Raw genomic sequence first — 18,077 nt, 5'->3', positions numbered from 1 at the left:
GTTTTCACTGCAAAGTTTTGCGCGTTTCTGATTTCTTGTGATCCTGTAAGCGTTTGTTGGTTGAATTCAAAGTACCCATCACTTTTCTTCCATACAGAGGATCCGTTGCTTTATTCGCTTCTTTACGAACAAAGTCAACAAGATTATGAAATTGCACAGCAAGTTTCTTCTCTTTGAGATCATACACTATATTTTTCCACTAGAAATAGAATAGTAACTTTTTCACTAATAGTTGTAGGTTTTCTGCATATTCCAAAACTCTGGCTGCTTCTACATTTTCAATCGCAAACTGACATTCTCTAAGAAAAATTCCAAATGCATCTAAGGTCTTTGCACAGTCAGGTTTTATCACCGGCCGGTCTAATGCTTTTTTACATAAGCTTGTGCAATCACATGTGAGTCACCATATCTGTCTTTCAATTCCTCCAATGCTGTTTTGTATCCACTCTCTGCATTTAAGTTTGAATAGCCTGTCGCAATCTTGTGTGCTTCTCCAACTGTGATTTACTGCAAATATACAAAAACAAAAATAAGTAAAGTATTTCATACCAAAGACAAATTACCTAACATTTGATAAATGTTATCCTAGTAAACAAATATTTTATCAACCTCAGTAAGTAACATTGTTTACTGTAAATACTATACACTTGTACTCTACAAAAACAGTACATAATGTACGAAAAACAATTTCATCAGACAAGAAAGTGAAAAAATTATGTTCCTAGAAACTACAAAATATTACACATAAATAGCTAGAGGAAAACATTCCTATCAATACATGAAAATTGCAGAGTGCACAAAAAATTCACACCAAAAGTTTCACAGCATAATTATATGTCCTTCAATACTATGAAAGTTAATATGAACCATATTATCATATACTTTGAAAACGTTACGATAAAGCTATGAATTTTATAACAAACGTGCACTCTCAACATGTTACCAAAAATGCATTTTCGCAAGTAAACACGCTGTAAACATTCAGTTAACAACAATATGTACATAAATTCTCTTGTAGAATAATTTGGATATAAAATTTTAAGGTTAACAAACTATCTTAGAAGTTTCTCTCATAGAAAAATGTAGGGCTTTCAGCACAGGTGACTAGTAATCTAAATGGCTGGTAAATTGTACTGAAGCTCGTGCACCCGCAAAAAATGTAAAATCCAAGCTAAACCGGATATTGAAACATTCAAACAAATCCGGAAAAATATGGAACTGAAAAATCCGGAAAAATATTTGGTACAATGTTAAATTGGCCATAACAGAGCATATAACAATTACGTAGAGAGAGGGGGGCTTTTACAATCTACATTGGGTCAAAGGATCGATAGCTCATGACTTAATGGCTTATATAGTAAAGATACATGCTTAAAAATAATCTTGACTCCTGGACATGGAACAACATAGCTGCGTTCAAATATGAGGAGAGATGCTTCTTCCAAAACTGCAAACATTTAGGCCTCTGAATCAGGGATATTAAGGAAGGACTCTATGGTTTATTAAAGTTCTCAATATAAGTGGAACTATTTTTTGGTCACAAGTTGAATTTCAAATTCGTTTTCGTGCTTCCAGATAACCACCACCTATGAGCTGACTTTGAAAATAGCATATAGGGAACGAATCTATCCTAATGTCTTAAGGGGTTTAAGGTTGAATTCAGTATTGTTGCCATTTCCATTGATCATTTATCTGGTAGATATGCATACCAGTGTTTGCAGAACCGACCAGACCCACTATTACAGAGAGTAAATTTAAAGAAAAACTCTTTGTTCGCCTAGTTTTGATTTAGCAGCCATTTCAAGATGTTTCGCATTTGTAACTGCTTACAAACGTATTAGTATTGCACAACTTTAGCACTGGACAAGTAAAGTCACATACCATAGTACATATGCTTATCGCTAGTTTAAACTACTAATATTTTGATGCAGTAAAAATTCTTAGCTTCTTTCCGACTCCCCAATAATGATTATGAGGAGAGAGCCGTCAAAAAAACGTGGACATAATGTCTTTATATCAGCATTTCTGGTGTTGTATTTCATATTCTAGGTCGCCTTTATTTATTTTTCATATACGAGAAACGTTATTGGAATACAGCATGAAAGGTGAAGATAACGAATAGTGAACAATCTCATAACCCCTTTAAGCAACACAAAATGAAGAGTTGGGCAATTACGGACCCCTGGATGTACCAGAGGTGGGGTCAGGTGTCTAGGGGGAGTAAGCATCCCCTATTGACCGGTCACACCAGCCATGAGCCCTATATCTTCATCAGGTAAACGGATCTATCTGTATAATACAGTCAAAATTAATGTGCCAAGAACAGCGTAAAAATCGATATGAATCACATATTTACCAAATGAAATCACAAATGAATAGTTATTTACAACTTACATCGGAGGTAAATAATTACATCTTTTTCCCAAGTTCCAGATGGTCAAACAGACGAAGTGTGCCATTTGTTTTCAAAAGTAGGAAAATGAATGTCCCATGAATGATTTTGTAGACAATATTCTTCAAACTGAACAGCTGTTTATCATAATATTTCATTCGTCATTATGAGGACACGAATATCTTTTATGGATTTGGATAATCATGTTTATATAGTGTGTAAAAAAATATTCAAGACAGTGGTAGATTTTAAAGTCATAATTTTTATATTTAAGTTTATCATTACCTGATTCCACGCACAAGTACTCTGAAGTTGAACTAAAAAATATGCTAGAGTTTCTCATTGACAATATCTTTGTGATCTTTGGTGATCAGGTCTTCAAACAGTCTGTTGGAATTCCCATGGGCACGAATTGTGCTCCTTTGTTAGCTGACCTGTTTCTGAAACAAAATTTATTCAAAAACCTCTACGTGAGAAGAAAAAATCTCTCCCTGTGGCCTTCAATTCGACATTTCGATATATTGATGACGTTTTGTCTATTAACAATAATAACTTCCATTCATATGTCGATTTGATATATCCATGTGAGCTCGAAATAAAGGACACCACAGTGTTGTCCACTTCTGCTTCATACTTAGATATTTTATTGAAAGTAGACATTAACGGCAAACTGACAATCAACTGCATGACAAACGGGATGATTTCAGCTTCTCCATCGTCAATTTCCCATATTTATGTAACAATATTCCATTATCACCTGCATATGGTGTTTATATATCTCAACTGATTCGATATGCAAAAACTTGTTCTGCGTATAGTCAGTTTGTAAATCGAGGTAAGCTACTGACAAACAAGTTGATGGTACAGGAGTTTCAACAGTCTCGATTGAAGTCAGCATTTCGCAAATTCTATGGTCATTATAACGATCTAATTCGACAATACAACCTAGCATTGGGTCAAATGCTGTCTGACGTGTTTCATACCGATTGTTAAGCCGTTCTTGGTACACTGGTTTTGACTGTGGATAACTCCGTTTACCTGATCAGGATATGGGGCTCACGGCCGCTGTGACCGGTCTACAGGAAATTCTTACTCCTCCTAGGCACCTGATCCGACCTCTGGTGTGTCAAGCGGTCCGTGTTTGCCCAACTATCTATTTTGTATTGCTTATGGGAGTTATGAGATTGATCACTGTTCGTTATCTTCACATTTCATGTAGATCACCTGAGTCACACATGTGACATATTGCTATCAGTCAATGCCCATCGTTGTGCGTCGTTCGTCGTGCGTTAACAACTGAACATTTCCAACTTCTTTATAACCACCTTTCCAATTACATTATATTTACATTTGGTATGAACCATCTTTGAAACGAGGGGGCATAACTTGTGAATTTCAGGATTTCAGTCCCTACGAAGTGAGGGAGGAGGGGGAATGATAAAAAATAACAACGTTTCATAAGGTGTATTCTGTACAAGTGCGCATGTTTAAAAAAAACTAAATGCAGTCATATAGATTAAAAAGGCCTCTACCAAAATTCTAAATTTCCCAAGGGTAGAGGGTCTCATCCGGGGAGGAGTAGACTTTGCAAAAAGTGTTTATACGTATTTTTTTAAATAACCCTAATGCAATTAATACTCCATTGAAACCAAATGAGAATTTATAGGAAACAGAGAACCCTTACTATAAGTGTAAATTTCATGAGTCCAGGGATATGGCTTTTGGTTCAAAGGTGGGGCAAAATAGTACAAAGTGATTAAGTATCTTTATAATTTGAAAGATTTCTTCGTGATTTTGCTGATACTGTATAAACAATAATTTAATCTTTAGAGAAAGCTGAAAGGGATGCACCAACATTGTGAATTTCATAACCCCAGGGAAAATATTCCAAGTCAAAGACGCTGTCAATATGGTCATGTCACGTTAAATGTTCCTTATATTTGATGAGTTTTTAAAATCAGAATTTCATGTAAAATACTCGAATCTAATTGGTGGAGAAAGATTTCAAAAACATTTTTCTACCCTCTGAGAACGGAAAGTACGCACTCCTGGGTAATAGTATCTAGTAACGGGTAACAGTCCTTGACAAAGGGTGTTATTATAAAAATAATCAAAATTTATCCGAGTACGGTTTGCCGTAGATTGTTAGACGACGTCATTTGAGCGGCTGTGATAAACGCGAATACCCTCGTCGATATACGAAATATCGCAAGACAGTGATTGATCAAATGTCAACAGACGTAAGTTTATGTGCTTTGTTGTTTATATGACATTCAGTATGATCAAACAAGTATTGCATGTTGTTGAGGGTAACATTGGCAATTCCTCGATTGACAATGGTTTTCTCGCGGTGATAATTTTCGATGTTACCCTCAGCTACCTGAAAGATATTTAATATCAATACTGACACTAGAAAAAAGTGAAATTCAAATCCGTTTTAGATTTAGTATGAAGCATTGTCGGAACAATGGGGAGATAAATCGTAGAGTTCATGGCTCCTGCACCCACAGGGTCATGGGGCGGGACAAACTAAACCGATTTTCAGAGGATATCCCTGTAACTGCACATCTCTGTGAAAACAAACTTCATGATCCCTAAGGTAATGGTTCTGACTGCAGGACAGGGTCGAACTTGGTATACGGTGATTGTGTGTATACGTTTAAATAATACTGCTGGCATTGAATTGAAAATAAATACTTATTCAGGAGGAGCATGTAGCCCTTTACCAAAATTATAAATGTCATGATCCCAGGGATAAGGGTTTTTGTACCAGGATAGGGCAAAAATGGTCATAGTGATTAAATGTCTTTATCATTTAAAAGAATGTTCTTTGATTTTTCTGATACTATATCAAAACTAGATGCAGAATTATTAAATGGGAAAGGGATGTACCAATATTGGAGATTTTGCAACCACAAGAGTAGAGGTTTAAAGCAAAAGGCGAGGTCAATAAATTTTGACAATAAACTTCATAACGTTTCTTCCAGAGTTCCTGCTTCCAACTTTTATATTGTTTTATATTTGTCGTCAAGTCCGTAAGATACAACTGAATTTAACTTCATTAGCACAATAATTATCGGGAAATCAATTCAAAACATATTTTCGTTTTCGATCAACTACATGAACCCTGAAGTAGCAGATTGAGAATAAGGTGGTGGACACGCTTTGGTAAATCTAGGTTAGGACATTTTTAAAAATGAGAACTTAATATCATGCAATATATGAAGTAAGTCTTAAAATAGTGATACTTTTCGCTCCTTGATTTTGATCTTACAAGAGAATTGTTGAATAAATAAAATATACCTGTTCTGTCTTCAAATCGTGATTTTAGTCTTGAATCTAACGTGTTGAAATTTCGTGACGAAAATCCCTATTTTGTATATACAGAATATGTTCAAAGCAACATCTAGTTAAAATCAATTTTCTTCACCGGGATATAGTTATAAGGATCATACAGTGAAAAACACCAATTGTCGTTTTACATACCCTCGATCCCTCATGAATATATACGTAATGAATAATATGCGCAAATGGATTGTAAAAAAAAAAAACCCTATACCTGATGTTTGTCAGCTCCTGAAAACTAAAGAATAAATTAATACCGTAACATGACCTACTACATCAACCTGATTACTATGTACCTCTATACAGAGATGTTTACGAAGAAATAACAGGGAGGGAAGATGGGAATCAGTATGAAGATCTTTCCACTAAAGGTTTGTCACTGTTTCTTATCAGGTATACTGATTGTCAGCCAGCTGTGAAATTGAATAAAAGTGTAGACATCTCCATATCAAATGTCAATCCATTGTTTTTCTTTATTTTTAGGAAAAAAAGAAATTGAAATGTGAGATTCTCTCTCTTTTTCTTTCTCTCTCTCTCTCTCTCTCTCTCTCTCTCTCTCTCTCTCTCTCTATCTCTCCCTCTCCCTCTCTCTCTCTCTCTCTCTCTCTCTCTCTCTCTCTCTCTCTCTGTCTCTCAATTTTAAAAATGGATTTTTCGAGTTTTCGCTGTCATATATTATCTATCAGATATTTTACAGGCAACCTTATGAAAGCATACAGGGATCCAGTGGTGAAAATAAATATGAAAAACTTTCAACAATTACCGATAAGCAAGGTATTATTTTAGCCGAGTTGAGTTGAAGTATCAAGTGAGATTCTTTCATGGAAAAGTACCGGCATCATTGATGTCGTCTTTGTTATCTAAAAGAATCAATTTCAATATTTGCAACAAGCAGTTCTAGTTAAAGGTGATTCAAGTTTGTTTAAATGAAGCGCCGTTGCTTCTTTAAAGAAGAGATAACTAGATAATTGTATATCATGTTTCTCGGCCAGATATTGTAATAGTGTGTCCAGGATGTCGTATGTTTGAGTCAAACTTGTAATTTGGTCACGTCAAACTGAAGACGTAACATTTTTATACTCCTTCGTCGACGTAAGGCATTTAGAAGTGGATGTCTTTTTTTCGAATATGACCTTAAATGCAACTTCCACTGCTTCCATCGAATAATAATCTTAAATAAAGTATCCATGATACATGCAGGTATATCCCCCCCCCCCCCCCCCTGTGTTCATTTTCAAACTTACAAAGCATAAATTCAATTTAAAAAAAAAAACGAATTATAAAACCATATAATATAGTGTTATAAATATCATGATAACATATACAGTGGTAGTGCCTATCAATGTAAAACTTATACGGTACCAATTTTGATACACCAGATGCGCATTTCGACAAATAATGTCTCTTCAGTGATGCTCAACCGAAATGTTTGAAATCCGAAATAACAATGAAGTTTTAGAGCTATTGTAGCCAAAAAACAGCGTGCCAAAAAAAAGTGCAGTCGAATATGACGGATAGATATTGTAGCTGTCAGCCGGGTTTGTACACCGGTGACCAGATAGTTCGGTGGGTAGAGCACCTGAGCAGAGAAATTCAGGAGACCCGTGCATGTTCTTCCTTCCTGTTACAGTATAAAATTCCATACAAGGGAAGCCGTAGGCGGAGGAAACACGGGTTACGTGCACATGTCATTTTGAGCCAAGAAAGAAATGAACAATTTCTATCATATCTATCCTAAGTATAGTATACATGGATTTAAAACACTTTTATTCCATTGGTCACTTCGCGATCGTCAGCTAAGAGGAAGTCGAGGGATTTTACTATGTAATATGCACGATAAGAGACATACAAAAGTGTGTGATTTGAAAAAAAAAAGCTATTGCTTTAGTATCCTTTTCTCAATTAGTTTAGTTAATTATTTTAATGACAAAGATAAGGAAATTTTGTTGCTGATAATCGCTTTGTTTGAAAGTAAAATAGCATCGCATATGACGTCATAATCCACAGTTTGCATCGGCTGTGTTATATTTCCCGCGTTTTAACATACATTGAGCATGGATATACAAGTAATTTCAAACGGAAAGTAATAAATACATTCCCAATGCAACAGTACTATCTTTCTATGTGGAATAAATATAGGAAAAAAAAAAACATCAGTTCATTTTTCATAGTAAGATTCATATTTATCTATATTATCACCTTCGGCATTCATAATATGTTTATGGTGTGACCGTTAAGACGAGCGAAGATCCACAACATCTTGGGACACAACCAAACTCCCCGTCGAGGCCTCATCTAGATAGATACCTCTCCCGGCTGACGCAGTAGAGAAACATATTTGTATATTGTGAGTCCGCGATTCTCAAGCGGGCAAATAACACACAAGAAGTAGTTAAAACGTTAGAATATTGACATTAAGAGAATTAATATAAAAGTATGGATTTCTATTTTAAACATACAGTGACCAAAAGATCACTAAAAAGCAGAGTGACTCTGTTCAAATCATAGTGTAAAGTAATGAACTTGATGTTTACGTTCTTGTTTGGAACTGTTTACGTTTAACGTTATGTTTTGCGTCATTCTACAGTGACGTTACACGGTGTACGCAGCCGTGTGGTTTTGCATTTCCTAGGAAATCCCTATCCCATAATGCCTAACTGGAAGACGAGTTTGGTTTGTGAGTAAACGAACTCTGGCGGAAGTTTGGCAACACAACTTCAAGTATTTTAAAATCTGTCTATTTAATGTTGGAAATATAACGCGCGGTCGATTCTTCAGTGCATTGTGATCTCATTATTAGCTGCGATTGTTTTTCATTCAAACCTAGCAATATTATCCAACACAAAACATACGAAGGTATTAGAAAGCTTGTTGTCTGGAATCTAAAGCATGGTACTTTCCAAACTATTCATTTGTTTTATCTACCGGGTTGGAAATGAAGTATACCGCAGTGACGGCGACATTTTTCGGAAGCATTAACCCTAACACTAACACAGGAAAGGGGCAACTATAGTATTCACATCACCATAGTAAACCTGAAAACAACCATTGATACTTTAAAAAACTATTCCCACTAAGATATATTACAATATATGTAAAATTCAAAAGAAATAATTGGTCATTTATTTCTCAGGGTGCGAAAACATGTCTGCTGTGGCGAATACTTGCTTTCTAAAAATAGCAAGACTGCCCGTAAGCAACCGTGCTTTTACTTCATTTAAAGTAAATGAACATCTTAATGCAAATATTGTATTGATTAAAGCCCTAACTTTGATTTGATATAAAATTGGTATCCGTGCGTTTTTCTGTATCAGTTTTAAACAGCATATGAAACACCTGTACCATTTATTACGGAAAGCTTATAACAAGGGTTACAATGACAACCGTAGCGTCCCGTGAAAACCCTGAACAAATCTGATACTTTCACAATGAGTTACTACAAAATATGTAAAAATCAAATATACTCATAGATTCATTAATTTTCAATGACTCATGCAATCAATACATTATGTCATAAACCTTAGTTAATATCATTGCACCAAGGTCTTGGTCATTTGTAAAAATGTATCGGATACATTTCTCCTAAGCGAAAACTTTGAGATAACCGGTATGATCCATGTCGATCTAATCTTTTCCGAAATACACTTTACACATTTGAACATTATCAGTTCCGTCAAATATTACAGAGTCAATTTTTACCAACATTTACGTGTCGCGATATTGAACTTAGGTGATTTATGAACAAACAATTGTGGATTAAGTTGTCCTGCCCTAAGGGTTTGTTGAGTGATGGTATCAAAACATCAAAAGGTAATACAGTCTTTCCATATCCTCTCCACTCCATGATATGATGTAGACAAACCAGTTTGATAATGAAGATGAGCAGGGAGTCCCCTACCACATTTATAAAATCCATGATTACTGGGTCTGGGTTTTGACTTATACAATGAAAATTCATAGTTTAAAAATGCAACGTATCATTGGGTCAAATGCTGTCTGACGTGTTTCATATCAATTCTTGGGCCATTCTTGACACACTGATTTTGATTACGATCCCTCCATTTATCTTATATAGATATAGGCTCACCGCGCGTGTAACCGGTCGATAGGGGATTGTTTTTCCTCCTAGGTGCCTGATCCCACCTCTGGTATATCTATGGGTCAGAGTTTGCCCCACTCTTTATTTTCTTTGGTTTGTAGGAGTTAGAGATTGATGACTGTTCGTTATCTTTACCTTTTCTTTTAATTGAAAAACTATTTTAAATGCCCATGAACATCATTCGTAATGCAGATGTAGATTAACACTCCCGACGAATATTTGATATGACGTGAAGTATACAGATTTTTTAAAACTAAGTTGTAGGACAATATTTCTTTAATGATCTTTATACACAGAGAAATGCTGTGCATAATCAAATCAAAATATTCCTTAAACTTATGAATGAATAAATAATCCATACCATGTTCACCATAGTACATATTCCATTATAGTATTCCTGAAATACCCAATAACTACATATATAGAAAATTGCATAGCACATTGTATGGTTACAGCTGAAGACGTATCTACCAATCTTGCATTGCATAAAAAGAAATAATTCAATGAAATGACCAAACTTCAGAAAGATCGTTACTTTTTCAAAAAGATATGAACCAACCCAGAGGAAAAAAGTACCAATCCAGATCAAAATTGTTAGAAATTTTTAAGATAATCAAATTGCTGCTAATTTCATGAACTTGGTTTTGAATAAAAAATTAGTGTGCTTTATAAATTCATTTGATTGGTAAACTGTTTTTAAGCCAGTAAGTAGAAATATATCTCTGATTGAAATGTTCTATATGACCATTTCTTAATTATTGAGATCGGACGTGGTTGGGAACAAAAATCACAATATTTCAAGATTTATTTGTCTGACATATCTTTTTTTTCAAATCGACATATTTCTTGAAGATTTTAGTTGTATATTAAAAAAGATTTATGAATTTTTCTTATTAATATTTTTATCTAAAAACCAGAGTGAATATCAAAGTATATCAGGCATTTGTAGTAGATATTCAAATCATACATCAAATCCCAGGAAAATTTGGACTGTAAAATTTGTTATTTACAAACACTTTCATTTTATCATTCCATAAAACAATCACAAAATATCATGTACACGATGGTGAATCTGTGGGTGTTTTAACGAGTCATTCAATAAAATGTTTTTGTAATGAGCAACCTTAACGTTAGGATATCACGAAGTTTACAACTTTGGAAATTTTCAGATAAGACATCAATACCTGTAGAATTTGATAATATTTAAATGCAAAATCCAAAACTACTACAAAAGGAGATTGTCCATTGTAAGGCGGAATCTTCTTTCCTATATTAGATATTTCTTGTAGAGATTTAATCATACAACATTGTAATTATACAAACATATACGTGTATTTCAAACATCTAAATGTTGAATTTGATTACAAAATGTCACATTCAATGTCACCTGCCTCATCAATAAACATGTGGTCTTCCAGTTATGTATCCGATTGTAAGATTTGATTGTAGATAATAAAACATGCTTCTCAAAGTTTCCATACTCATGAGCAAGCATCTTTTTCCAACAAACATAAAAACTGATATGAGTGGGCAAAGATAATTCATGCAAAGTCACTTCGTATATACATGTACTTGCATAAATGGAGAAAGTACCGTTGAAATTTAACATTGGAATGCCCTATGTATACAGTAATATGAAAGTCGAAGATAACGAACAGTGATCAATCTCATAACTCCTATAAGCAATACTTCTAATGTTGTCTACGCCATTGAGTGTAACCTTTGTGGCTTAATTTATGTGGGAGAAACGAAGGGTTCACTTAATAAAAGAATATCGGGGCACAGATTTCAAATACATAATGGTGGTAACCAACTTCTTTACAAGCATTTTAATGCAACGGACCACTCCGTCTTGTCCATGAGGGTAAGGATTTGGGAAAAAAAACTACCATCACACAAACAATCCAACATTAAGCACCCCTTTTCGTAGACAACGAGAAGATCACTGAATCAGGACCCTAGGCACTGCATTTCCATATGGATGCAATGATAATATATATGGTGTGGGAAATTTGACTAGTACATAAGGAAATAACGCCCAAAAATACTACCCAAAGACGGAAACGCATTCATGGACATCGTTCATATAAAAGACCAAGTAGAAATGGTGTCACGTTTGATTCACTTTTGCCTTACGTCAACATACAATTAGGTCCACATCATATCCGTACAAAACTTTACTCTATTCCATTGAGAGTTTTACACACGTTATTTGAAGAAGCTATGGCTAGTCTATACTTGGATTTTTCAACACCTGAATATAGACTGAACTCTATGATTATGGATGCCAGCACGGGTCATGGATGGTATTCCTTCCAAATCATGCCGCCTGTTCCTTAAGCTCAAATTTACAAACAAACGAAAAGATGCCGTCAACATAAGCAACATTCTTCGTCATAAAAGGATTCAGTCGTGTATTCCAACTTATTTCAAGTTCAAGTCTACACCCTGTATTTCCTACAGCTATACGTCTACTATTGCATCCAAACTCTTCAATTATAAACAAACTTTGCAGTGCCTAGATATAGACCATCTTATATATAATCCACCAACGTGTTCTTGTTCTTCATCTTCTTTCAACTATAGTCCAGCTGGACATGTCATTACTGGTGATGTTGATATAGTTGAAAATGAGGACCTCAATTCATTTATTCTAAAAGGTCCTAAATACAGAGAACCTCGGTCTTTTAATTGGCGACAGAACTTCATCTCTATTATGAATTCTGTCGAAGATTATGCCAAACGATGGGCTAAATATGAAAAAAGAACGTGATAGATTGTCAGAATGGGTTAAAAGCATAAGAGGAATATTAAAATCCCGCATTAAACATATTAAAACAAAAGTACGTACCATCTATCCTTCTGTGTTTAGTAAACCAGAAGTGATAAACGAATTAGATAGGTTACATGAGGAATATGGTTTGGTTCCAGCTGACAAAGCTAGTAACAACATTGTCTTTGCTAGTAAGGCTCATTATTACAATTATACTTTAAACGAACTTGGCATTAATTCCATTTTTGGTAATCGTACTTATACTCCAACTGCCCTTTCAAAAGATGAAATTCTTCAAAAGCATGCTTCAGTTTTCGACACATTTAATATTCCAGTCAACGGGTCGAATGAATATGAGTTACAGTACCTATACTGGATTCCTAAACTACATAAAAACCCTTCCAAACAAAGATACATTGCTGGATCCAGTAAGTGCTCTACCAAGCCCCTATCTTTGCTCCTCACGAAAATATTAACAGCAGTGAAGGAGAAACTTCAAACTTACTGTGCGACTACATATGCCAGAAGTGGTGTTAATCAAATGTGGATTCTAAAAGATTCTAAAGAACTTTTAGTAAACTTGAAACCGCAGAATTTTTCCCAAATCAATAACATTAAAACCTTTGACTTTTCAACACTATACACAACCATTCCCCACGAAATATGAAAAATTAGACTTTTTGACATAATCGACAGTTGCATCTTCAACAAAAATGGAAAACGGAAATATTCATATCTAGTGATCAGTCAGTCAAAAACTTAATTTATTAAACACCACTCTGGTTCCATGTACATGTACTCTGAAGTTGAAATAAAAAATATGTTAGAGTTCCTCATTGACAATATCTTCGTGGTCTTTGGTGATCAGGTCTGTTGGAATTCCCATGGGCACGAATTGTGCTCCTTTGTTAACTGACCTGTTTCTATATTCATATGAAGCAGAATGTATTAAAAAACTTCTACATGAGAAGAAAAAATCTCTCGCTGTGGCATACAATTCGACATTTAAATATATCGATGACGTTTTGTCTATTTACAATAATAACTTTCATTCATATGTCGATTTGATATATCCCTGTGAACTCGAAATAAAGGACACCACAGAGTCGTTCACTTCTGCTTCATACTTAGATATTTTATTGAATGTAGACATTAACGGCAAACTGACAATTCAACTGTATGAAAAACGGGATGATTTCAGCTTTTCCATCGTCAACTTTCCATATTTATGTACTAATATTCTATTATCACCTGCATATGGTGTTTATATATCTCAACTGATTAGATATGCAAGAGCTTGTTCTGCGTATAGTCAGTTTGTAAATCGAGGTAAGCTACTGACAAACAAGTTGATGGTAGGGGGGTTTCAACAGTCTCGATTGAAATCAGCATTTCGCAAATTCTATGGTCGTTATAACGATCTAGTTCGTCAATACAACCTATCATTGGATCAAATGTTGTCTGACGTGTTTCATACCGATTGTTAAGCCGTTCTTGGCACACTAAATTTGACTGCGGATAACTCCGTTTATAAGATCAGGATATAAGTCTCACGGCGGGTGAGACGGTCGACAGGGGATGCTTAGTCCTCCTAGGCACCTGATCCCACCTCTGGTGTGCCCAGGGTCCGTGTTTGCCCAACTATCTATTTTATATTGCTTGTAAGAGTTAAGAGATCGATTACTGTTCGTTATCCTCACCTTTCATGATCCCCAGAGTAGAGATTCTGACCCCAGGGTGGGGCAAACTTAGTATATAGTATTGATGGGTAAGTTTGCTGATGCTGTATAAAATCTAAATGCATACTTTTGTATTGCTTATTTGAGTTATAAGATTGATTACTGTGTGTTATTCACCTTTCACGGGGGTTGGGACTCTATAAATCTATACTTGAGGATCATTTCTCAAATTCTTATCTCGTAGAAGAAATCCTTTTACACTGTGCTTTTATGGAGGGAATCATACTCTAAGGTCAGTTTTCGTGGGGTAACCCATTCTTTAGTTGGGTTATTTTGACGGGGATCCTATTCTAAAAGACAGGTATTTCAATTTCCAATCAAGAAGTACTGTATAAATTTTGGTGCGTGTAGTTTTCTTCAGTTTCTTGATAAATTTTATGATTTCTTTGCTATTTTGTCTAATAACAAATGTTATCAAATGCATTATAACTTTCTTTTACAGATCACGACAACAAAGATGAGACTTACTACAACTCCAAGACTTCAACACCTGCTGACGTGTACATCAACACGTCATTTCAGAACTAGGAATCTAGCATGAAATCCAGACCATCTTTTCATGAAAAAGATACAATTTGTAACTAATAGAGAGACGCAATGTTTAGCAAATTTTAGATGTACAGTGATTCATTGTGTATGCCTTTATTAGGGGTTAAGTTTAGAAAAGATGGGAATGTTGTGTTTAAGAAATTTTGGATATACTATGATTGGTTTTCTTTATATATCGATAAAGCTTCAAGTAATCTTGGGAAAACACTATGTTTAATAAGTCTTAAATGAACATTGATTAATTGTGAATGCCATGATGCAGATTTCATCTTACTGGAAATGTTTTTCTATCTCTTGATTTTGCCTTCTCGTAGACAGTTTAACATTTCCCTTTTGAAATCTTTTAGAAAGTATCTGTCTGGTTTAGGTGTAGCTAAATTAACATTACTAAGTTGATGCTTAAATAATTTTGGGGGGGGGGTACAACTTTTATTTCCATATGAATATATACACTATTATACATGTATATGAATATCTGATAACAAAATATGAGTATATAGTATCATAATGACACAAATAACTCTATGTCAACCATATCTAGACCATTGACAAGAATTAAAGATCATCAAAAATAAAAGACCATTTCTTCCAGTTGGTATTCAAATCTACAATTTTATTACTTTCATATGCAATTGTTTTAGGCTCTTAACATACTCTTTATTTCATTTACCAGACTTTGTATGAATAAGTTATTATTTGAACATCTCATTTTATATGTATAATGATTTATGGACATCAACATAATATTAAATGTTTTTGGTTGATTCACTTTTGTTTAATGCTCCACTTATGAATATAGTGGCATCCGAGTTTAAAATGGCATTTTTAGTCCAGTGGGGATCCGGGTTAGAATAGGTCCTCAGTACCCCTTGCTTGTTGTAAGAGGCGACTAAATCCTTCGGATGAGACTGCAAAATCGAGGTCCCGTGTCACAGCAGGTGTGGCACGATAAAGATCCCTCCCTGCTCAAAGGCCGCAAGCACCGAGCATAGGCCAAAATTTTGCCGCCCTTCACCGGCAATGATGACGTCTCCATATGAGTGAAAAATTCTTGAATAGGACGTTAAGCAATATAAACTCAACCAATCAATCAATCAACTTTTGTTTTAATTACAAAGATTAATGAACACTCCAAGTAAATGTTGGACAATGGGGCATCTCCACAACTGGTGATCAATTATTTCTTCTTCGTTTTTACATAAATCATACAAATTTAAGTTTACTTTGCCAATTTTGAACATGAAGCTATTTGTATTCAGAATGTAATAATTAATTTAGAAGTGCAACCATCATAATCTACTATTCTGTGTGCTTGAAAAATGGATATATATTACTTTCCACTATTTTTGTGTGGTGTTGAAAGCTAAATCCGACTTCTTTCATCAACTGGTCTCATCATTTATTCATTTAAGATTTTATACATGTGTTTAGATCCCTTTTTTGATAATACAAAACCTTTGATATCCAATGGAATGTATATTTTAAGAATGATCAGTGATACAAAAAATTACCTTGTGAAAGATCACTTTGATTCCACGCACAAGTACTCTGAAGTTGAAACAAAAAATATGTTGGAGTTCCTCATTGACAATATCTTCGTGGTCTTTGGTGATCAGGTCTTCCAACAGTCTGATGGAAACCCCATCAACACGAATTGTGCTCCTTTGTTAGCTGACCTGTTTCTATATTCATACGAAGCAGAATTTATTCAAAAACGTCTCCGTGAGAAGAAAAATATCTTGCTGTGGCCTTCAATTCGACATTTAGATATATTGATGACGTTTTGTCTATTAACAATCATGACTTTCATTCATATGCCGATTCAATATATCCCCGTGAATTTGAAATAAAAGACGCCACAGAATCGTCCACTTCTGCTTCATACTTAAATATCTTATTGAAAGTAGACATTACCGGCAAACTAACAACTCAACGGTATGGCAAACGGGATGATTTCAGCTTCTTCATCGTCAACTTCTCATATTTATGTAGCAATATTCCATTATCATCTGAATATGGTGTTTATATCTCTCAACTGATTCGATACGCAAGAGCTTGTTCTGCGTATGATCAGTTTTTAAATCGAGGCAAGCTACTGACAAACAAGTGGTTGGTACAGGTGTTTTAACAGTCTCGATTGAAGACAGCATTTCGCAAATGCTATGGTCGTTATAACGATCTAGTTCGTGAATACAACCTATCATTCTGTAAAATGCTGTCCGACATATTTCATACTGATTGTTAGGCTGTTCTTGGCACACTGGTTTTGACTGCGGATACCTACGTTTACCTGATCAGGATATAGAACTCACGGCGGGTGTTACTCGTTTACGGCGGTGCTTACTCCTCCTAGGCACCTGCTCCCACCTCTGGTGTGTCCAGGGGTACGTGTTTGCCCAACTATCTATTTTGTAGTGCTTATAGGTTTTTTGATTTGATTTGATTGAAAGATTTTGGATCAGCTCTTTGGACATATAAGGCATGTCCTAATTCGCTCCACTTTTAACATTGATTGGTAAATATCCACACACGTAATAAAATAATAAAGAAAAACTAGAACGACGAAAATAACTCAACCGGTTTCATTTTCAACTTTTAAGAGTTATGACATTATTGCTTTGTTACACATTATAGATTTAACTATGACGTAAACAGTGACGAATTGTGTTGACGCTTTAACAAAGATCATTATGACGTCATGATACAACGTTATGAAATATTACATGACAAAAAAAAGGAAATAAAAACACAGCCGACTTTTGGTCTGTGCAAGATAAAAAATATACAATATTTACAATAATAATGACAAGTTTGTTTACATAGCAGTTGACTTCTGACCTATGTGTTGACAATCAAATAAAACAGATTTATAATGCGTGAAAATGTTTATAAATCATATAAAGTTTTGCATTTTATGGAGCGTTTAATGCAGGTTTGTATCCTCGAATAAACAACGTTTCTTTAGTTTCACGCTCCGTTTCCGTAGTATCTCTCAGGAATGTGTAAAAGGGGAAAATGGTAAAGTTCGGACTGAAATTTTTGGCACAGTTTCGAATGTGTTTACTGACTTGGGTACATTGGTATTTTGCTCCCTTATTTGTTGACGGTGTACAGTCATCCTGTGTTGTAGGGTGTCGCCTGTCCGGCCGATGTAATTTTCACGTATGCCCTTCTCTTGAC

At 34.9% G+C, this 18,077-nt stretch overlaps 1 protein-coding gene across 1 annotated transcript in view; it reads left to right on the top strand.

Moving 5' to 3' along the window:
* The window catches only part of LOC125667447 (hemicentin-1-like), a 65,538-nt gene extending 49,916 nt beyond the window's left edge, over positions 1-15,622 (top strand). Inside the window, exons 10-13 of the mRNA XM_056156021.1 lie at positions 6,044-6,108; positions 6,221-6,239; positions 6,435-6,511; positions 14,791-15,622. Coding sequence (XP_056011996.1) covers positions 6,044-6,108; positions 6,221-6,239; positions 6,435-6,511; positions 14,791-14,876 — 247 coding nt within the window. The 3' untranslated portion in view covers positions 14,877-15,622. The remainder of the gene's footprint in view (positions 1-6,043; positions 6,109-6,220; positions 6,240-6,434; positions 6,512-14,790) is intronic.
* Positions 15,623-18,077: the final 2,455 nt, after the last annotated feature.

The sequence above is a fragment of the Ostrea edulis genome, chromosome 2 (assembly GCF_947568905.1).
Source record: "Ostrea edulis chromosome 2, xbOstEdul1.1, whole genome shotgun sequence".
In the NCBI taxonomy this organism is placed as follows: Eukaryota; Metazoa; Mollusca; class Bivalvia; order Ostreida; family Ostreidae; genus Ostrea; species Ostrea edulis.
Note: the sequence above shows the minus strand (reverse complement) of the source record. Positions and strands in the feature narration are given on the sequence as shown.